General features: G+C 46.7%; 1 protein-coding gene across 2 annotated transcripts; it reads left to right on the top strand.

The window, feature by feature from the left end:
* Positions 1-361: 361 nt before the first annotated feature.
* Positions 362-19,254, top strand: LOC121550368 (synaptotagmin-2-like). 2 transcript variants are annotated; one of them, XM_045210756.1, is made up of 10 exons: positions 548-690; positions 14,334-14,497; positions 14,638-14,652; positions 15,830-16,008; positions 16,208-16,297; positions 16,945-17,112; positions 17,275-17,442; positions 17,565-17,682; positions 18,238-18,371; positions 18,582-19,254. In XM_045210756.1, exons 2-10 carry the CDS (start codon positions 14,344-14,346, stop codon positions 18,789-18,791), a joined length of 1,236 nt encoding a protein of 411 aa, XP_045066691.1. In that variant the 5' UTR covers positions 548-690; positions 14,334-14,343; the 3' UTR covers positions 18,792-19,254. The 2 variants fall into 2 exon arrangements, with proteins under 2 accessions (XP_045066692.1, XP_045066691.1); XM_045210757.1 differs by lacking the exon at positions 14,638-14,652 and having other exon boundaries at positions 362-690.
* The last annotated feature ends 4,203 nt before the right edge of the window (positions 19,255-23,457 follow it).

Genomic DNA, 23,457 nt, shown 5'->3' with positions numbered 1-23,457 from the left:
CATAATGGGGAAAGGTTGACATTAGGTTTGTAAGGGACACTCCCTCTGATGACCACAGAGGGGCGCCATTACATATCGTCATAGTGTGTTAATACAGGGCCCATAAAACAACCGTCAACTAGGGTAACCACATTTACTAGAGCACCTAGTGGTCTGTGGAAACGTATATTACATGCATAAAACAATTTGACAACTATATATTTACATGATACCAGACATCCTTTGAAATTGGCTATCAATAACTTGGGCTCTTTACCCAATTCATTGGTTCCCACAGTCTGAAGATGAACCATGACACAGTAAGGATGACCATAGACCAAGGAAAAAAAGCCCAGACTGACAAATGGCCTTTGAAGTAGTTTTGTTCTCTTTCAAAGCAATGGATAGTAGTTTCCAGGCATTGCACGCGATAAATAATAGCCAAACAGATGGGGATGGAAAGCTTAATTTGAGTGAAGTCGGGTTTTGGTGTTTCACATGCGTTTCAAGTGAGGGAGAGCAATGGTGACCAATGGATTATAACGTGGATGGTAAGTAGTTGGCACGGCGAGATTAACGGACAGGGGGAGGGAGAAAGAGCGACGATAGTGGGTGGTGCGCAGCGCAACAGTTCTCTCCAACACGGAGTCCACAATTCATCGTTTTTAACAAAAGGAATACGTTTGGGTTTAAATTGGGGATTTCAATCGGGTGAGTTCTGTTGGTGTATGTTCGCGGCGTAGCCTATACTCTACACTGCATTTTAAAAGTGTATAATTAGATGGCCATTCAAACCCTTGCTATGTTCGGTAAATCCGCAAGCGAGCGGTTATGGCGCATGGGACGTCCGGGGTTACCGGTTGATGGGCACAATATTTGCCATATCTGATTAATATATATATTTTTAACTGACATATGCTACTGCTTCTTTGAATTAATACTTGAGTAGCCTACCATTCACATTCTATTCCATATTCTGAGCCATAGGCCTATCCAAGCCTTTACGCATAATATGCTTAGCCGTTTCCACTGGTCCAAAGTTGGCGACACTTCTTTAATTGGATTGATCATGTATTTTTATCCCAGTTTACTTTCACTAGGTGAAAAACAACTCTGAACAATTATTTTACCGTAGCTACCTCACCTCTGATTTTCTGTCTGCATGTGTCTAATGTCCACCCCCTCCCCCCTCCAAAGCTCCCTGCGTGCGTGACAATCAGCCAATATGAAATATTGAAGTTGGCGCTTATTTTGGGTTTTAATAATTTTGGACGGGTACATTTGTGTCTTGTGCCATGTTTGCTTGGTAAGCCGTTAAATCCCGTAGTTGTATCTGTTAGTGGGGGCAAAAGCACCAACTTAGAGGAGATGTACAGCTATGATGTTGGATACAGTTTGCACCATGCATGCGCTGTGCACGAGGCAGGCTTGATGATGATGACAATGGTGATGATGAAGATGAGACAGTGCATTCCAGTCTCAGATGGTCAACTTCTATTTTATTTCACTGACTTGCACAAAAGAGAGGGCCATACAGTCAGCCATAAACATCCTGACCATAATGGAACTGTCTTTAGATCACCACATAGGTCCTCCTACTAAGCCTTGAACCCTCTCAAAATCCCACTGCCAGCTGTTCACCTCTCCTGTCATCTCTCTAACAAAACTACTAGGCTACTCTGTCCTCAGTTTCCATGTTTGTACCTACTTGTTTGGCATTGTCTGGTCTGTTCTCCCATGGAGATATGACCCAAATCACTAATCCCCAAACTAGTCCCTCCCCCTGCAGTTAAAAGACAGCTGGATGGGTGTAAACAATAGCAGCATCCCCTATACCAGCTGTCAGTAGCCTGGGGACCAGGGTACCTGAGGACTAACCATATCCCTGATAGCCATCCAATTCTTTCAGGTCTGCAGAAAGGTGTCGGTAAATGCCTATTATTAGGGGTGAGGAATCAGTTTGGGATTGGGCCTAGGATGTTACCACCTGTAACAGATGGCCCAGTACAGGCCTACTGCAGTGTTTCCCAATTCTGGTCCTGGGGACCCCAAGGGGTGCACATTTTAGTTTTTGCCCTAACACTGCACACCTGATTCAAATAATCAACTCATAATCAAGCGTTTACAACATGTAAAGTATATACTTTAAAATATATTTTGAATTGTTTAACACTTTTTTGGTTACTACATGATTCCATATGTGTTATTTCATAGTTCTGATGTTTTCACTATTATTCTACAATGTAAAAAATAGTAAAAAAAAAAAAACTTGAATGAGTAGGTGTGTCCAAACTTTTGACTGGTACTGTATGTATATATAGTATGTCATGTGAGGTATTGGTCACAATATCAATCTTCGCATCCCCAATCCAAACCTTAACCTTTGTGAACTACAAATTTACAGCTGAATCTAGACAGGCACTTTCCAACATGAGTTCATCAATCCAAATTCTTAAGGAGATTATTTTATCTGAATTTCATTCCAGAATAACTTTAACTGCCTATTGCCCAATAGAATCAACCATTAACCTGTTTAGCTAGGCCTATTCCAATGACCTTGGCCAGCACAAACCAATGCAAAGGCTTATACTAGTATGTGACCATAAAACCCTTGGAATAACAGTGACTTTCGCCAAGACCGGAAGTGAAGAAAGAACCCTCCAACAGAGTGGTCAGTCAGGCATGAAAGCCCCAAATCACTGACACAGTGATCTACCAGTTAACCCGTATTTAATCATTAAGGTCCGGCCCTGACTCCCTGCATTCTGCCACCATGATCAGCTTAAGGGGGTATACCACAGTGAGTGAGAAGTATGCTACTCAACCAAGCTAGCCCCCCTCTCACCGCACTGTGCGTTTGTGTGTTAGCGTGCGTGCGCGTGTGTGTGACCTTCACCGGTGAAGTCACAAGCCTATTAGCCAGCAGTCTCTTATGTTTGCCTCCCCTCACTCACCGTCACATAGCTGTGCTTCCTAATCCTGCGCTTATTCACTCTATCTGCTGGGATTTAACAGGTTCATTTGACAAGCCACAAATTAGATATTGTTATGGAAATGTGATTGTTGGTTGGATAACTAGGTGGGATCTGTCTGTGTGAAGCAGGTGATGTTGTGGGGGTTAATGGTAGTGGCTTAGGATGGATAAAGGATAGTAGTGGATAGGAGAGGGACGGGAGTAGAGAGCGAACTGAACTGTCCCTAATTGAGTTAAGCTCTGGGATTTGGGGATTACCTTTGGCAATTCATCTTGTTACGTGTCTGTGCACAGTGAGAGGAGGACAGCAGATGTAGCAGGGTCGGAGTGTGTGGGGGATTAGTGATGGACACAGTGGGCACAGGAAGGAGAGTTTCACTGTACCTCGACACACTCACGCCATGAACCAAGGGAGGAAGGAGGGAGGGAGGGAGAGAGGGAGGGAGAACGAGATAGAGGGACATGGAAGGGAGGAGAGCGATAGAGAGCGTAACTGATGAAAGGAAGGGGTGGTGAGAGGGAGGCATGGAGGGAGTGAGGGGATAGGGGACACAGATGGGAGGAGAGCGAGGGAGTAGATAGAGAGAGTAACTGGTGAGAGAAAGGGGTGGAGTGAGAGGGAGGCAGTGGGTGAGGATGGGGGAAGAAAGTCTCAAAAGGGATGAGTATGTAACACTCTGGCTCTATGGACGTTTATATTGAGCCAGGGTTGTTCATTTTCTTGTGTTGGGTGTATTTCATTTGGTGGTGTTGGGGATGGGTGAGTTTCATTTTGTTTGTGTCATGTGGTGATTGGTCGATGACTCCCAATCAGAGGTAACGAGTGTCAGCTGTCGGCTCGTTGTCTCTGATTGGGAGCCATATATATTCTGTGTGTTTTCTCCTTTGTTTTGTGGGTTATTGTTTCTGTGTTGCTGTTAGTGTGGTTCAGTATTTGAACTTCACGTTTCGTCATTTGTTGTTTTCTTCGTGGTTGCTTTAATTTAATAAAGTCATCATGTTCACTCGCAACGCTGCGCATTGGTCTCCTCCTTCAGACGATCGTGACAGAATAACCCACCATAAAAGGACCAAGCAGCGTAACAAGCGGCAACAGGACCTACCTACACAGGAGTTATGGACGCCTCCTAAGGATTTTTGGACATGGGAGGAGATTCGGGCTGGAAAGGGTCCTTGGGCACAACCAGAGGAATATCACCGCCCTCGTGAAGAGCTGGAGGCAGCCAAAGCCGAGAGGAGGTGGTATGAGGAGGCAGCAAGAAGGCGAGGCTGGAGGCCTGTGGACGAGAGGCAACCCCAAGAAATTTTTGGGGGGCACATGGCTTGGGCGACTGGGCAGCAGGAGGCTGCCACAGGGAGAAAAGGAGAGAAGGCTAACGGAGTACGGGAGCCATTGGCGAGTGGAAGGAGGGAAGTTGTTGTGGCACGGCATGAGAGACTGAAGTGTGTTACCAGTCCGGTCCGGCCCGTTCCTGATCCGCAGTTAAGGCCATTGGTGTGTGTTCCCGGTATGGACCGGCCTGTTCCTACTCCACGCACCAGGTCCACGATGTGCGTCGCCAGCCGGCCAGAGTCTGCCGTCTGCCCTAGGGCGTCTGAACTGCCCGTCTGCCAAGCGCTGCATAAGCCGCCCGTCTGTACTGAGCCTGCAAAGCCGTCCGTCTGCCATGAGCCTTCAGAGCCGTCCGCCAGATCGGAGCCGCTAGAGCCTTCCGCCAGACAGGAGTCGCTAGAGCCTTCCGCCAGACAGAATCATACACCTGCTATGGAATCAGCAGGAGCCGACGCAGCCCATACTAGACTGGAAGCTCGGGTTCGGGACCAGAAAGAGCAGCTCCTGCAGATAGGAGCCGCCCTGCTGGAGGTGATGACTGCAATCCGAGGCTGGGGTCCGCCTCCACCGCCAGCCTCCCAGCCAGCACCATCAGCTAGCCATGAGCAGCCAGACCCGTCAGCCAGCCATGAGCAGCCAGATCCGTCAGCCAGCCATGAGCAGCCAGACCCGTCAGCCAGCCATGAGCAGCCAGATCCGTCAGCCAGCCATGAGCAGCCAGATCCGTCAGCCAGCCATGAGCAGCCAGATCCGTCAGTCAGCCATGAGCAGCCAGATCCGTCAGCCAGCCATGAGCAGCCAGATCCGTCAGCCAGCCATGAGCAGCCAGATCCGTCAGCCAGCCATGAGCAGCCAGATCCGTCAGCCAGCCATGAGCAGCCAGATCCGTCAGCCAGCCATGAGCAGCCAGATCCGTCAGCCAGCCATGAGCAGCCAGATCCGTCAGCCAGCCATGAGCAGCCAGATCTGTCAGCCAGCCATGAGCAGCCAGATCTGTCAACCAGCCATGAGCAGCCAGATCCGTCAGCCAGCCAGGAGCAGCCAGACCCGTCAGCCAGCCATGAGCAGCCAGATCCGTCCAGCCAGCCATGAGCAGCCAGATCCGTCAGCCAGCCATGAGCAGCCAGATCCGTCAGCTAGCCATGAGCAGCCAGATCCGTCCAGCCAGCCATGAGCAGCCAGATCCGTCCAGCCAGCCATGAGCAGCCAGATCCGTCAGCCAGCCATGAGCAGCCAGACCCGTCAGCCAGCCATGAGCAGCCAGATCCGTCAGCCAGCCATGAGCAGCCAGATCCGTCAGCTAGCCATGAGCAGCCAGATCCGTCAGCCAGCCACGAGCAGCCAGATCCGTCAGCCAGCCATGAGCAGCCAGATCCGTCAGCCAGCCATGAGCAGCCAGATCCGTCAGCCAGCCGCGAGCAGCCAGATCCGTCAGCCAGCCGCGAGCAGCCAGATCCGTCAGCCAGCCACGAGCAGCCAGATCCGTCAGCCAGCCATGAGCAGCCAGATCCGTCAGCCAGCCATGAGCAGCCAGATCCGTCAGCCAGCCACGAGCAGCCAGATCCGTCCAGCTAGCCACGAGCAGCCAGATCCGTCATCCAGCCAGGATTCGCCAGAGCCGCCGAGCCAGGATCCGCCAGAGCCGTCCAGACAGGATCAGCCAGAGCCTTCCGCCAGACAGGATCAGCCAGAGCCTTCCGCCAGACAGGATCAGCCAGAGCCTTCCGCCAGACAGGATCAGCCAGAGCCTTCCGCCAGACAGGATCAGCCAGAGCCTTCCGCCAGACAGGATCCGCCAGAGCCGTCCAGCCGAGATCCGCCAGAGCCGCCCAGCCGGGATCCGCCAGAGCCGTTCAGCCGGGATCCGCCAGAGCCGTCCAGCCGGGATCCGCCAGAGCCGTCCAGCCAGGATCCGCCAGAGCCGTCCAGCCAGGATCCGCCAGAGCCGTCCAGCCAGGATCCGCCAGAGCCGCCCAGCCAGGATCCGCCAGAGCCGTCCAGCCAGGATCCGCCAGAGCCGTCCAGCCCGGATCCGCCAGAGCCGTCCAGCCCGGATCCGCCAGAGCCGTCCAGCCCGGATCGCCAGAGCCGTCCAGCCAGGGATCCGCCAGAGCCGTCCAGCCAGGATCCGCCAGAGCCGTTCAGCCAGGATCCGCCAGAGCCGCTCCAGCCCCGGATCCGCCAGAGCCGTCCGCCAGGATCCGCCAGAGACGTCCCGGCCAGGATCCGCCAGAGCCGTCCAGCCAGGATCCGCCAGAGCCGTCCAGCCAGGATCCGCCAGAGCCGTCCCGCCAGGATCCGCCAGAGCCGTCCAGCCTGGATCCGCCAGAGCCGTCCCGCCAGGATCCGCCAGAGACGTCCCGCCAGGATCCGCCAGAGCCGTCCCGCCAGGATCCGCCAGAGCCAGCCAGCCAGGATCCGCCAGAGCCAGCCAGCCAGGATCCGCCATCTAGTCAGGTGCTGCCCCTTAGCCCGGTGCTGCCCTTTAGCCCGGTGCTGCTCCTTAGTCCGGGTGCTGCCCCTGAGTCCGGTGCCGCCCCTTAGCCCGGTGCCGCCCCTTAGCCCGGTGCTGCCCCTTAGTCCGGTGCTGCCCCTTAGTCCGGTGCTGCCCCTTAGTCCGGTGCTGCCCCTTAGCCCGGTGCTGCCCCTTAGTCCTGTACTGCCCTTTAGTCCGGTACTGCCCCGTAGTCCGGTGCTGCCCCTTGTCCCGGTGCTGCCCCTTATCCCGGTGCTGCCCCTTATCCCGTGCTGCCCCCTTAGGCCGATGCTGCCCCTTAGTCCGGGGTTGCCCCTTAGTCCAGGTGGGGTTAGGTGGAGGGTGGTCATTGGGAGGAGGCTACCGAAGCAGGTTGTGACTGTGGTGGGGTGGGGATCACGACCGGGGCCAGAGCCGCCACCATGGACAGACGCCCACCCAGACCCTCCCCTAGTCCTGATGTTGGTGCGCCCGGAGTTCGCACCTTTAGGGGGTACTGCAACACTCTGGCTCTATGGACGTTTATATTGAGCCAGGGTTGTTCATTTTCTTGTGTTGGGTGTATTTCATTTGGTGGTGTTGGGGATGGGTGAGTTTCATTTTGTTTGTGTCATGTGGTGATTGGTCGATGACTCCCAATCAGAGGTAACGAGTGTCAGCTGTCGGCTCGTTGTCTCTGATTGGGAGCCATATATATTCTGTGTGTTTTCTCCTTTGTTTTGTGGGTTATTGTTTCTGTGTTGCTGTTAGTGTGGTTCAGTATTTGAACTTCACGTTTCGTCATTTGTTGTTTTCTTCGTGGTTGCTTTAATTTAATAAAGTCATCATGTTCACTCGCAACGCTACGCATTGGTCTCCTCCTTCAGACGATCGTGACAGAGTAGGAAGTTTAGTATCGGAGGGGGGAAAGAGTGTATAGGAAGTTGGGAGGTAAAGGGAGAGGGAGTATGAGGAAACAGAGAGGAGAAAGAGAGATATGTTGATGAGCTGGATAATGGATTGCAAGAAAGGGGACCGCAGACTAAAAAAATCATAGAGAGAGAAGGAGAGAGAGACAGAGAGGGAGATTTTATTTAGGATCCTACTTACTGGGGTCTGACACATAATGAAAAAGACATTACAGACAAAAATACTTTACAATCTAGGTACATTTAAAACCATTAACATGTAGACATTCCAGACGTGTGTGTGTGTATCTATCAGTTACACATACATGTCAGTATATACACACAAATAGTAGGCGAGAGAGAGATAGAAAGAGAGCTGGAGGGAGACAGATTGGAAGCCAAGGCAAAGCCTTATCCCTTAGGCTTTGCTTTAAATGAAGGGACAACACGAGCGCGAGAGATGGTTGCCTTACAATTGTACGTTGAATCAACCTCAATGCCATTTTGTTGAGCAAACACACAATCCTATTGCAGCTGGTTGCCTTACACTGTACATTTATTCAAACCTCAATGCTGACTTGCAAAGTCATGTGTAGTTCCTATTGAAATCTAGAGTGAGGATATCCAACAACTGGAATGTTTAATCACCCGCAACCTACATTGAGAATGACTGCCGGGGTAAGGAAGATTAATTATTGACACTATCGAAATCATCTAAACTGGAACAGCCATTTCAGTGACGGGTGCAAAAAGTCCAACTACTAACAGATTTAATTAGTTTAGAAAAATGTACACTGCTCAAAAAAATAAAGGGAACACTCAAATAACACATCCTAGATCTGAATGAATGAAATAATCTTATTAAATACTTTTTTCTTTACATAGTTGAATGTGCTGACAACAAAATCACACAAAAATTATCAATGGAAATCAAATGTATCAACCCATGGAGGTCTGGATTTGGAGTCACCCTCAAAATTAAAGTGGAAAACCACACTACAGGCTGATCCAACTTTGATGTAATGTCCTTAAAACAAGTCAAAATGAGGCTCAGTAGTGTGTGTGGCCTCCACGTGCCTGTATGACCTCCCTACAACGCCTGGGCATGCTCCTGATGAGGTGGCGGATGGTCTCCTGAGGGATCTCCTCCCAGACCTGGACTAAAGCATCCGCCAACTCCTGGACAGTCTGTGGTGCAACGTGGCGTTGGTGGATGGAGCGAGACATGATGTCCCAGATGTGCTCAATTGGATTCAGGTCTGGGGAACGGGCGGGCCAGTCCATAGCATCAATGCCTTCCTCTTGCAGGAACTGCTGACACACTCCAGCCACATGAGGTCTAGCATTGTCTTGCATTAGGAGGAACCCAGGGCCAACCGCACCAGCATATGGTCTCACAAGGGGTCTGAGGATCTCATCTCGGTACCTAATGGCAGTCAGGCTACCTCTGGCGAGCACATGGAGGGCTGTGCGGCCCCCAAAGAAATGCCACCCCACACCATGACTGACTCACCGCCAAACCGGTCATGCTGGAGGATGTTGCAGGCAGCAGAACGCGTTCTCCACGGCATCTCCAGACTCTGTCACGTCTGTCACATGTGCTCAGTGTGAACCTGCTTTCATCTGTGAAGAGCACAGGGTGCCAGTGGCGAATTTGCCAATCTTGGTGTTCTCTGGCAAATGCCAAACGTCCTGCACGGTGTTGGGCTGTAAGCACAACCCCCACCTGTGGACGTCGGGCCCTCATACCACCCTCATGGAGTCTGTTTCTGACCGTTTGAGCAGACACATGCACATTTGTGGCCTGCTGGAGGTCATTTTGCAGGGCTCTGGCAGTGCTCCTCCTGCTCCTCCTTGCACAAAGGCGGAGGTAGCAGTCCCTGCTGCTGGGTTGTTGCCCTCCCTACGGCCTCCTCCACGTCTCCTGATGTACTGGCCTGTCTCCTGGTAGCGCCTCCATGCTCTGGACACTACGCTGACAGACACAGCAAACCTTCTTGCCACAGCTTGCATTGATGTGCCATCCTGGATGAGCTGCACTACCTGAGCCACTTGTGTGGGTTGTAGACTCCGTCTCATGCTACCACTACAGTGAAAGCACCGCCAGCATTCAAACCTGCAATAGTGACCAAAACATCAGCCAGGAAGCATAGGAACTAAGAAGTGGTCTGTGGTCACCACCTGCAAAACCAGTCCTTTATTGGGGGTGTCTTGCTAATTGCCTATAATTTCCACCTGTTGTCTATTCCATTTGCACAACAGCATGTGACATTTATTGTCAATCAGTGTTGCTTCCTAAGTGGACAGTTTGATTTCACAGAAGTGTGATTGACTTGGAGTTACATTGTGTTGTTTAAGTGTTCCCTTTATTTTTTTGAGCAGTGTATGTTATTTATGTTTGGGTAATCAACCAATTAATGTATATGCAAAAACACAGGTATTGAAACAAACAATTCTGAAAATCAACCTGCAATAGAGCATGCTGGAAAACATAACGATGGTCGTGGTTTTGAGCAAACATACTGTACATTTGTAATCTTACTCAACAAGCTTTTTCAAATTCAGCTCACTTATAGAAACGTTTGTAGAGTGAACAAACGTTCACATATTAGCTACATTTCTTGTCCACCCAACTCACAGAATAATGCTGATTAAGTTAAGTTGGTTTTTCTACATTGAAGACAAACATGAATTTGTATTTTGACTCACACGTTAGCTCAATTTATTGTCTTTCTTATGTCCACCAAACTCACAGAATAATGCTGATTAAACAATTGGTTAAGTTGGCTTTTTTACAGTGTGTTACAAGTACAACCCCTGGACAGGACGCTATTCTATCACAGGGCCTTACCTACCAATCTGTCTCTTTAAAGCTGAGTGCCAAGCAAAGGTGCATTTGGTCTGACTCAGTTTACTTACTTACTTACCATGTTCCGGGAAAAATGGCATGACTCAGCAGGGTACACTCTTTAAAATAAAGGTGCAAGTTGGAACCAAATAAGGTTATTGAGAGCGATTTCATAGGGGAATTATTTTATGGTCTCTAGAGAACCATGAATTTGATGGTTGTTTGAAGAATCATACAAAAATCCAAATCAGAAATGTTTCAGCCCTCAAGGACCTGAATTGAATAGCCCTGCTGTAGGGTTTAAGACTTATTTCCCAGGGTGCCTTTCCAGTGAATTGTAGTTACCAGTACCACCTATGACGGTGTTTGCTGGTGACAGAGACGTGGTTGTTGCATTCATTAATTTTCAATCCTGTGGCCTTCAACAAGTGAGATCCTAAGTTAATATTTTGTCATTAAAATACAATTATTTAAGACATAAGAATACGTATTTCATAAGGTTTTCTTCTGAAGACCTAGTTTTATCCTAATAAAGTGGCCTAGAATTCATTGTTTTCAGGCCACATCAGGCCTGCATGACACATTATGCTGCCTTGCAAAGTGATGTGTAATTCCTATTGGAATCCAGCCAGACTGAGGATATCCAACATTCCAATCCGCAACCTGCATTCAGAATGACTGCCACGGTTGGGAAGACTAAGATATGAGACTACCTTAAACATCTAAACTGGAACAACCATTTCAGTAACGGGTGCAATAAGTCCAAGTAACAGATTGGAATAGTTTAGAAAAATGTATGTTATTTATATTTGAGTAGCATAAGATTAATTAATTAATCAATGTTCATGCAAAAATGTACCTGCAATAGAGCATGCTGGGAAATATGATAATAATACCAACACTGGGGTTCCTTTACACCACATATGTCAGAGTCAAGGCCCGCGGGCCACATCCGGCCCGCGAGAAGGTTTTTTACGGCCCCTGGGATGATCTTGATTTATTATTAGAACCGCCCGCAGACCGCAGCAAGCCGGCAGCCCGCAGATCTTTTACACGCACCAATACTACATTTCCCACAATGCAACGGTGACGTTGCATTTCCCACAATGCAACGGTATAATCTGAGACGACATTATGAAACGAAACACGCGGACAAAAACAAGAATATGGACATGGAACAAAGGCTACAAAAGGCAGAGGAATTAAAACGAGGCCTCAAATCTCGACAGGCTCTGTTCAAAAAGCCAAATCACAAGGCCAGGCTGCTGTCAAGGCCAGTTTTATTTTGGCAGAAGAGATCGCTAAATCAGCCCGGCCATTTACGGAGGGGGATTTCATCAAAAACTGCATGATTAAAGTTTGTGACGAAGTTTGCCCAGAAAAAAGGCAACTCTTTTTAAATGTGAGTCTGAGCAGAAACACCATTGCCGAGAGAGTAGACCAGTTGTCCATCAATCTAAAAGAGCAGCTTGTGAAAAAGGGAAAAGATTTCATTGCATATTCCTTGGCTGTGGATGAGAGCACCGACATTTCTGACATTGCCCAGTTGTCAATTTTCATCCGTGGAGTGGACTCCAGCCTAAAGCGTGACAGAGGAGTTTTTGGCTTTACGTCCTATGCATGGCACAACTACGGGGCATGATTTGTATGAAGAGGTGTCAAGATGTGTAAATGAGATGGAGCTGCCTTGGGAAAAACTCGTGGGTTTGACAACCGACGGAGCACCTGCGATGTGTGGACACAGGAGCGGACTGGTGGCGAAGATACGGGAAAAGATGCAAGAGGAAAACGCGACAGGTGAGCTGACAGCTTATCATTGTATCATACACCAGGAAGCGTTGTGCGGTAAAGCCTTGAAAATGGAGCATGTAATGAGCATCATCACGCGCACAGTTAACTTTATCAGAGCCAAAGGTTTGAATCACCGCCAGTTCAAGGCATTTCTGACGGAGTTAGAAACGGAGCATGGTGATTTGCCTTATCACACAGAGGTGCGATGGCTAAGCCAGGGAAAGGTGCTTCAAAGATGTTTCGAGCTTCGTGAGGAGATTTGTCTGTTCTTGGACAGCAAAGGGAAAGACACAACACAACTCCGAGACGAAATGTTTCTATGTGAAATGGCTTTTCTGTGTGACATTACGAGTCATCTGAATGCAATGAACTTGCAGCTGCAGGGTCGGGATCATGTCATCTCTGATATGTACAGTACAGTGAAGGCATTTAAAACCAAACTGACTCTGTGGGAGACGCAGATGCGGAAAGAAAATTTGAGCCACTTTCCCAGCTGCCAGACCATGAAAGAGAAGCTCTCTACCAGTGCGTTCCCGAGCGCACAGTTGGCTGATAAAATAGGTATGCTTGCCGCTGACTTTCGACGCTCGATTTGCTGACTTTGAAGCACAAAAAAGCAGGTTGGAACTGCTCGGTAACCCATTTGCTGTTGACGTGGAAAGCTCACCACCAAACCTCCAAATGGAGTTGATTGACCTCCAATGCAATGATGCACTGAGGGCAAAATATGCGGCAGTGGGTGCTGCGGAGTTCGCCCGTTTCCTCCCGACACAATGCCCCAGCTGCGCATCCAGGCTGCTCAAACGTTGTCTATGTTTGGCAGCACATACCTGTGTGAACAACTGTTTTCTTTGATGAACCTGAACAAAACATCACACAGAAGTCGACTTACTGCTGAACACCTCCACTCAATTCTGAGGATTTCCCTCAGCTCAGAGCCTTACCCCGAACATTGATGAACTTGTGGAAAAGATGGGACACCACCAAGTATCACCCTCAACCTCAAACAAGTGAACATTACTGTGCAATCACATATTTAGAGTTTTTACTCAGTTCAAGTTTAAAAGTTAAAGTTTAATATTTGTTTTCACTGCATGTTACTTCTCCTTAAACAAAGTGTTGTTTTTGATTAATAGATTTTTGCACTTTATTTTATTGTATTTCAATCCAATTATATTTTAAAAATATTTCAGTTGAGTGGATGATAGAAAATTGCTATTATTGTTTTTTTCTTTGAAGTAAATTTAGCCCACTTTTGCTAAAATAGAAAATATAGGCTACTGATGGTGCCTTGAATACCGGTTTCTTTCATTTAATGTTCATGTTATGGGGATTTTTATATAAAGGAAATTTGTCTTTTGTGTCTGTTGAAAATTAAAGATTACTGACAGAGCCATAAGAAAATATTGCTTTATTTATCTGATCATATTGGAATATATTTGTTAGGTTTTCAGTAGGTTCAATTAGGTTCACTAGACTATATGCGTCATTTAAAAATTTTTCAATGAACATTCGAACAGTCCGGCCCTCGGCTTGTAGCTAAATTTTTTATTTGGCCCTCCGTCCATTTGACTTTGACACCCCTGCTTTACACCAATGAGTGTTAATTTAACTCTTGAATCAACACTAGAAATGTTACACTGGAAAATAAACAGTTAGTTAACACTAACCAATTTGCTGTGAATGGGACACATCTGCAGGCTTCCACACATTTCAAGAACCTTTCAGAATTCTGAAGAACTGTAGATGCCAGGTCAAGGACCCCACACTTGACTCAAAGGTTCTTTAACAGGCAAAAGTTCTCCAAGGAACCTTAAGAGCTGAGGAAGAACCATTTAAAAACCTTTATTTTCTTCAGTGTATCGAACTCCCAACCTTCCAGTCTCAGGGCGGACACTCAAACCACAAGGCCACTGAGTTGGTTAGCCGCAACCCTAACCCTATCCAGTTTACTTACTTACCAGGATGTTTAGAATTCATGGCATATTAAAATATTTCTTACACTGCTCCAAAGTGATTGCTCTTCTGTCTCCTCTGCCTTTTAGCTAAGCTGCGATGCGATTGGCCAGTGTGCAAGCGCGGGCCCGTCGGGCGGCTGAGGAGAGAGAAGAGCCGCCCCCAGGCCCCGCCCCTCCCTCCACCCACCACTCTGACCACCAGTTCAAGAACATGAAGAGCAAGTTCTTCAACGAACTCACCCACATGCCAAGTGAGCCCTGAACACAATGAACACACACACACACACACACACACACACACATTCTGTGTGTGTCATTTCATTTCACATAATGTCCTCTCATCATTTACTCTCTTTCATTTCATCCCCTGCTTTTCCTCCACTTATCACAGATCATAAACTCAAAAGTAAGTTAATATTGTTTTACCATTGCTTGTTCTCTCCTTTCCATCCTCAAAATAACATCTCAAATATTATTATTCCATAACATAAGGCTACACAAGGCCTATGTATGTTGTGTTATACACTAAGTGTACAAAACATTAAGGACACCTGCTCTTTCCATGACACAGACTGTCCAGGTAAATACAGTTGACCGATATGATCCCTTTGAATGTTTGTAAGTTTTACAAAGTCTTTATATAATGTATAGTCTGTATTCCCTGACTGTTGTTTGTAATGTTTGGATACTCTGTAGTATACTCTTGTTTGTTTTTCTATATTGCACATTTTGAATTGCTTTACCAAAAAATAAAAATAAGCCATGATCCCTTATTGATGTCACTTGTTAATTCCACTTCTAATCAGTGTAGATGAAGGGGAGGAGACAGGTTAAAGAAGGATTTTAAAGTATTGAGACAATTGAGACATGGCTTGTGTATGTGTGCCATTCAGAGAGTGAGCAAGACAAAATATTTAAGTGCCTTTGAATGGGGTATGGTAGGAGGTGCCAGGCGCACCGGTTTGTGTCAAGAACTGCAACGCTGCTGGGTTTTTCACACTTAACAGTTTCCCATGTGTATCAACAATGGTCCACCACCCAAAGGACATCCAGCCAACTTGACACAACTGTTGGAAGCGTTGGAGTCAACATGGGCCAGCATCCCCGTGGAATGCTTTCAACACCTTGTAGAGTCCATGCCCCGACGAATAGAGACTGTTCTGAAGGCAAAGGGGGGGGTTGCAACTTAATATCAGGAAGGTGTCCTTAATATTTTGTACACTCAGTGTATATGTCATAACGCTACATAGGCCTATGTATGTTGTATAATAGATGTCATAAGGCTACATAAGTATTATATGTATGTTATATGTATGTTGTTATGTATGTTGTATTATAGATGTCATAAGGCTACATAAGTATTATATGTATGTTATATGTATGTTGTTATGTATGTTGTATTATAGATGTCATAAGGCTACATAAGGATTATATGTATGTTATATGTATGTTGTTATGTATGTTGTATTATATATGTCATAAGGCTACATAAGTATGATATGTATGTTATATGTATGTTGTTATGTATGTTGTATTATAGATGTCATAAGGCTACATAAGGCCTATGTCTGTCTCTCCCCCAGTGCCCATGTGGGCAATAGGAGCCATAGTGGTGGTGGTGCTGGCTCTGGTGGCCTGTCTAGGTTTCTGTATCTGGAAGAAGTGCATCAACAAGGGCAAGAAGCCCAAGAAAGTACGCGAGAGGAAAGGAGGCCGAGGCAGAAGGAAGAAGGAGGGAGGCGGAGAAGGAGAGGAGGGCAAGGTGAGAGGAGACAGAGGGAGGGAGGGCAATATAGTGGGTGGTGTAATGGGTTCAAGTACCTAATTTGCAACTGGTTTTCAAATTATCTGAAGTGATTTCCAGATGTAGTGACAGTATCTGTGTGAAGGGAGGGACTAATGCAGTGGCTGTGTAATGATACCTGTGATTAATGATTGATGTGATGTTCTCTGTCATGAAGGATGGAGAGGGTAAGGAAGGAGAGGAGGAAGAAAAAGAGAATTTTGGAAAACTGGAGTTCACCCTGGACTACAACTTCACTGACAACCAGGTGTGTGTGTGTGTGTGTGTGTGTGTGTGTGTGTGCCGTTCGTGTGCGTGTGTGTCTTGTCCTCCCTGACATTTGACCTTCTGGATGCGAAGTGTCTGACTATTGACATGTCTAAAGGCTCTCTGATCTCTGCTCTTTGTCTGCTCAGATCTCAGCTTTAACCTCTGACCTCTTATTTGTGTCTTCAGTGACCTTTGACATTTTCCTCTTAATGGCTCAGCTTTAAGCTGTGACCTTTACAGGGGACATTTTCTATCTGCTAAAACGCAGATGCGCAACATACCTGAGATTTTACCAAACACAAACGTAACACTTCAAAACAACGGCACAGCACTTGAGTTTGGAGTGCTGCTGCAGTACACATCTCATTTGCCACATATATGCAATGTTTACCGGGATTCAATTCAAGCCGCATAATAGCGCAGTGCACTTCAACTGACTTTTAAATGTAATTTCCGATTGAGACGTCATTTGTTGCGTTTATCATTCCCTTTAAAAGCAGAATCGCAATAGCCCTATATGGATTGAATCCAGGCCTACATTTGCCTAAATGATCACTGCGTTCAGTTCTTACGGACATTGTTAAAAATATTTGGAAGGCCATTGCTTACCTCTGACCTTTTACCCTTCTCTGCCCCCTCTTCCAGCTGATCGTGGGCATCCTGCAGGCTGAGAACCTGCCAGCCATGGACATGGGCGGCACCTCGGACCCTTATGTCAAGGTTTACATGCTGCCAGACAAGAAGAAGAAGTTTGAAACCAAAGTCCAGCGCAAGAACCTCTGCCCTGTGTTCAATGAGACCTTCATCTTCAAGGTCAGTCTGTGGTGCTGGAGAACAGATGGCGATAGTGAGATGTGGTATTCATTCATGTGTATATGTAAAAGCCTTAGAAAAGCACTTACAGTACTGAGGTTTCTGTAGTCGAGAACTCTCTGTCCTGACCGTCATCTCCCTGTTCTGTGTGTCCCTCCACAGATCCCCTACCAGGAGCTGGGCGGTCAGACTCTGGTCCTGCAGGTCTTTGACTTTGATCGCTTTGGTAAACACGATGTGATTGGACAGATCTCCATCTCCATGAACAGTGTGGACCTGGCTCAGCCACTCCACGAATGGAGGGATCTGGTTGGAGGAGAGAAAGAGGAGGTGAGAAAGGATGAATACAGTCTGTTTGGGTTTTGGGTGCATGTTTTTTTACATCTACCTGTCTGTGTCTGTCTGTCTGTCTCTGTATACCAACCTATAACTGTGTGTTTGTCTGGTCACAGGTAGAGAAGCTAGGGGACATCTGTATCTCTCTGCGCTACGTCCCCACAGCCGGTAAATTGACCATCAACATCATGGAGGCCAAGCACCTGAAGGCGATGGACTGTGGAGGCTTGTCAGGTGACCCTCTATTAGTCCTTACACTCTCCTAGTCAATACTAGCCATGCTGTGATATTACTGTCTCCTAGTCAATACTAGCCATGCTGTGATATTACTGTCTCCTAGTCTATACTAGCCATGCTGTGATGTTACTGTCTCCTGGTCAATACTAGCCATGCTGTGATGTTACTGTCTCCTAGTCAATACTAGCCATGCTGTGATGTTACTGTCTCCTGGTCAATACTAGCCATGCTGTGATGTTACTGTCTCCTAGTCAATACTAGCCATGCTGTGATGTTACACTCTCCTAGTCAATACTAGCCATGCTGTGATGTTACTGTCTCCTGGTCAATACTAGCCATGCTGTGACCTATTAATGACATCTGGTTGCCTACATTTTGTTGAAGTAATTAAACTTAAACCACTGGGAAGCATTACAGAGTTGCAGACGGTACAGATTAATCTACTGTACAATCATTTGACCGCAATCTTCTTCATCGAAGTGGCTCGCACTCTGTTTGACCTCTGTTTTCTGTAACTAACCTTCCTCTCTACCCCATGTCTTCTCCGACCAGATCCCTTTGTTAAAGTGGTGCTGCAGCACCAAGGCAAGCGGCTAAAGAAGAAGAAGACGACAGTCAAACAGAACACTCTGAACCCCTACTTCAACGAAAGCTTCAGCTTCGAGATCCCCTTCGGACAAATACAGGTATGTACACCAAACTTCCCATAAGACATCTTGGGGTCGTGATAACAGGTTTTCCTGTGGGTCGGGCGACCTGTGTTTGAGGACTCTCCCGTCGTTTCTCTAGAACATTGCACTCTCCCGCCATTTCCTGCTGTATGCTGAACAGCACTGTACATTTCAGCTGACTTTTTTAACTTGACGCTTTTTCCACTCTTCCTTTTCCTCTTGCAGAAAGTCCAAGTGTTGATCACGGTGTACGATTACGACAAGCTGGGCAGCAACGACGCCATCGGGAAGGTTTGGATCGGCTTCGGCGCCTCTGGGGTGGGCCTCCGCCATTGGTCAGACATGCTGGCCAATCCAAGACGTCCCGTGGCCCAGTGGCACGCCCTGTGTCCTGAGGAGGAAGTGGATGAGGCCCTGAAGAAACCTATCCGCTGAACGCACACCCAGCCACTGAACATTCCTGTACATGTTAAAACAAACAACATAAGACCTGAAAACTAAACAACAGTGGATAAGCTCCACCCGAAGACCACAATAGTGCTGATCATGACACAACACACTTCTCACGTAGAAACTCCAAGGAAACAAAATGTAACTACCGCCCAAACACTACAATCCACCTGTACATCGCTGCAGTGCTGGAATGACATTTCTGATACGTTTTTTGAGTACTCTCTCCTTCCTTATTATTCTCCATAGAAAATCTTTTTTGGCCTATTAACTAATTGTACTGTATGTTTTTACTATTGTGTCCATTTTGATGTTAAGTTATGAGTATGGCTGACTGTTTTCTGCTTTTTTTTGTGTTAAACCGTAGTACATGAAAGCTTTCTCTGTTTTACCTCCTGAATGTAATGTGAGTGGTTGTAAATAGCTAAATAAATATTTCAAAAAATTACCAGATGGATTGTCAGATAGATTTGGAAGCTTGAGTATTTATTTATTTAACCTTTATTACAGATGAGCGAGCCCTGAATTACATAAATGACAGAAAATACACATCAAAATATAAAAACAAAATGCAAGCAGAAAGAAAGGAAACCACAAGAGTATGAACACACGCTCAAGGTCACGCACACACCCCTTACGGAAAAAACACATGAATTTCACATGTGGTCTCATGTGATCTCGTGATCACATGTGATTTTAGGTGAAGTTAATGTGATAACGTGAAAACGATAGCACATGTGAAAAGATGATCTCATGTGAAATAAATGTGACAACATGGGGATGTAACATTTGAGCATATGTGAAAACCCAGATGTCAAATGTAATTGAGAATATTTTACATTAAAAGGCATCATTTAGTGTTGTAGGAGTTTAAGCTTTTGATGGTTATGCCGATGCAAGTTGAGCACATCCTTTGACACTGTCTGTGCTGCAAACTTTGTAAGAGCAGAGGTTAATGTGTATTTTCCAGTAATTTAACGGTAAGTTGTTGCTAGAAGTTGCTGTGAATTTGTAATTTCTTTAACTGGAAACCATTTCAAATCAAATCAATTTGTATTAGTCACATGCGCCGAATACAACAGGTGAACAGTGAAATGCTTACTTACAAGCCCTTAACCAACAATGCAGTTTTAAGAAAACTAAGTGTTAAGTAAAAAAATAGATCAGAGCAGTAAAATAACAATAGCGAGGCTATATACAGGAGTTACCGGTACAGAGTCAATGTGCGGGGGCACAGGTTAGTCGAGGTAATTGAGGTAATGTACATGTAGGTAGAGTTAAAGTGACTATGCATTGATAATAAACAGAGAGAAGCAGCAGCGTAAAAGAGGGGGTGGGGGGGACGACAATGTAAATAGTCTGGGTAGCTATTTGATTAGCTGTTCGGGAGTCTTATGGCTTGGGGGTAGAAGCTGTTAAGAAGTCTTTTGGACCTAGACTTGGCACTCCGGTACCGCTTGCCATGCGGTAGCAGAGAGAACAGTCTATGACTAGGGTGGCTGGAGGCTTTGACCATTTTTAGGGCCTTCCTCTGGCACCGCCTGGTATAGAGGTCCTGGATGGCAGGAAGCTTGGCCCCAGTGATGTACTGGGCCGTACGCACTACCCTCTGTAGTGTCTTGCGGTCGGAGGCCGGGCAGTTGCCATACCAGACAGTGATGCAACCAGTCAGGATGCTCTCGATGGTGCAGCTGTATAACTCTTTGAGGATCTGAGGACCTATGCCAAATCGTTTCAGTCTCCTGAGGGGGAATAGGCTTTGTCGTGCACTTTTCACGACTGTCTTGGTGTGTTTGGACCATGATAGTTTGTTGGTGATGTGGACACCAAGGAACCTGAAGCTCTCAACCTGCTCCACTACAGCCCCATCGATGAGAAAGGGGGCGTGCTCAGTCCTCGTTTTCCTGTAGTCAATATCATCTCCTTTGTCTTGATCACGTTGAGGGAGAGGTTGTTATCCTGGCACCACACGGCCAGGTCTCTGACCTCCTCCCTGTAGGATGTCTCATCGTTGTCGGTGATCAGACCTACCACTGTTGAGTCGTCGGCAAACTTAATGATGGTGTTGGAGTTGTGCCTGGCCATGCAGTCATGGGTGAACAGGGAGTACAGGAGGGGACTGAGCACGCACCCCTGAGGGGCCCCCGTGTTGAGGATCAGCGTGGCAGATGTGTTGTTAACTACCCTTACCACCTGGGGGCAGCCCGTCAGGAAGTCCAGGATCCAGTTACAGAGGGAGGTGTTAAGTCCCAGGGTCCTTAGCTTAGTGATGACCTTTGAGGGCACTATGGTGTTGAACGCTGAGCTGTAGTCAATGAATAGCATTCTCACGTAGGTGATCCTTTTGTCCAGGTGGGAAAGGGCAGCGTGGAGTGCAATAGAGATTGCATCATCTGTGGATCTGTTGGGGCGGTATGCAATTTTCTAGTGGGTCTAAATGGTGTTGATGTGAGCCATGACCAGTCTTTGAAAGCACTTCATGGCTACAGAAGTGAGTGCTATGGGTCTGTAGTCATTTAGGCAGGTTACCTTCGTGTTCTTGGGCACAGGGACTATGGTGGTCTTCTTGAAACATGTTGTTATTATAGACTCAGTCAGGGACAGGTTGAAAATGTCAGTGAAGACACTTACCAGTTGGTCAGCGCATGCTCGGAGTACACGTCCTGGTAATCCGTCTGGCCCTGCGGCCTTGTGAAAGTTGACCTGTTTAAAGGTCTTACTCACATCAGCTACGGAGAGCGTGATCACACAGTCATCCGGAACAGCTGATGCTCTCATGCATGCTTCAGTGTTGCTTGCCTCGAAGAATGCATAAAAGTAATTTAGCTTGTCTGGTAGGCTCGTGTCACCAGGCAGCTCGCGGCTGTGCTTCGCTTTGTAGTCTGTAATAGTTTGCAAGTCCTGCCATATCTGACGAGCGTCGGAGCCGGTGTAGTACTATTCAATCTTCATCCTGTATTGACGCTTTGCCTGTTAGGTGGTTCGTCAGAGGACATAGCGAGATTTCTTATAAGCTTCCGGGTTAGAGTCCCGCTCTACCCTTTAGCTCAGTGCGGATGTTGCCTGTAATCCATGGCCTCTGGTTGGGGTATGCACTTGCGGTCACTGTGGGGATGACGTCATCGATGACCTTATTGATGAAGCCAGTGACTGATGTGGTGTACTCCTCAATGCCATCGGAAGAATCACAGAACATATTCCAGTCTGTGCTAGCAAAACAGTCCTGTAGCTTAGCATCTGCGTCATCTGACCACTTCTTTATTGACCGAGTAACTGGTCCTTCCCGCTTTAGTTTTTGCTTGTAAGCAGGAATCAGGAGGATAGAGTTATGGTCAGATTTGCCAAATGGAGGATGAGGGAGAGCTTTGTACGCATCTCTATGTATGGAGTAAAGGTGGTCTAGACTTTTTTCCCTCTGGTTGCACATTTAACATGCTGGTAGAAATTAGGTAAAACGGATTTAAGTTTCCCTGCATTAAAGTCCCCGGCCACTAGGAGAGCCGCCTCTGGATGAGTGTTTTCCTGTTTGCTTATGGCCTTATACAGCTCATTGAGTGCGGTCTTAGTGCCAGCATCGGTTTGTGGTGGTAAATAGACAGATATATATGAAAAATATAGATGAAAACTCTCTTGGTAAATAGTGTGGTCTACAGCTTGTCATGAGATACTCTGCCTCAGGCGAGCAAAACCTCGAGACTTCCTTAATATTAGATTTCGTGCACCAGCTGTTGTTTACAAATATACACAGACCGCCACCCCTTGTCTTACCGGAGGCAGCTGTTCTATCTTGCCGATGCAGCGTATAGCCCGCTTAGCTGTATGTTGTCCATGTCGTCATTCAGCCACGACTCGGTGAAACATAAAATATTACAGTTTTTAATGTCCCGTTGGTAGGATATCCGTGATCGTAGTTCACAATAACTTTTACTGGCAAAATGTTGCCAGTAACCTACAAGCAACTTGGTGCCACTAGCAATACATGCCAGTAACCTACTGTGCCTTCACTGACTATTCTGTTGACAACATGCAACATTACTTGCTAATTGGCAGCATACTGTAGCAGCTGCAGCCTATCAGAATATTGCAGGTGTATCTTATTGGAGGCGTGGCTTCCAGATAGCTCTTTTTGGTCTCCCATGAGAGGGAATGTTATCCAAGTTAATGTGATCTCTTGTATTCTGGTCAAACAATACACCTGTACAGTGGAAGTTCTCAAGCCAATTCAAAGGCTGATGTAAGTGCATATGATATAAAAAGGCCAAACGATATATCTGGTCACCATGTCATTGTAATACACACTCAACTCAGTGATCATGACAAATTAGCTACAGTAAATTACTATGAACTTTACAGTAACTGACATACAGTAAGTTAATCACTTTTTTACATTAACTTTCCTTCAATCAGCTGCCATTAAACTACTGGAAAATAAACAGTAACCTCTTAACAGTGCAGCTTTTGATTGTCACAAGTTCTTACAAAGATTGCAGCACTGACAGTATAAAAGAGGTGCTCAACCTTCATCAACATAAAGGTAAACAACTTAATCTCGTACAACATTTCAGCTGACGGTTGGCACAAAATATAACATATGCCAGCACATTGCCCTCACCTACATTTGAAGTTCAGTAATGATTGTACCTTATATTTA

Source organism: Coregonus clupeaformis, chromosome 35 (assembly GCF_020615455.1).
Source record: "Coregonus clupeaformis isolate EN_2021a chromosome 35, ASM2061545v1, whole genome shotgun sequence".
NCBI classification, from domain to species: Eukaryota; Metazoa; Chordata; class Actinopteri; order Salmoniformes; family Salmonidae; genus Coregonus; species Coregonus clupeaformis.
This window is presented reverse-complemented; position numbering and strand designations above follow the sequence as displayed.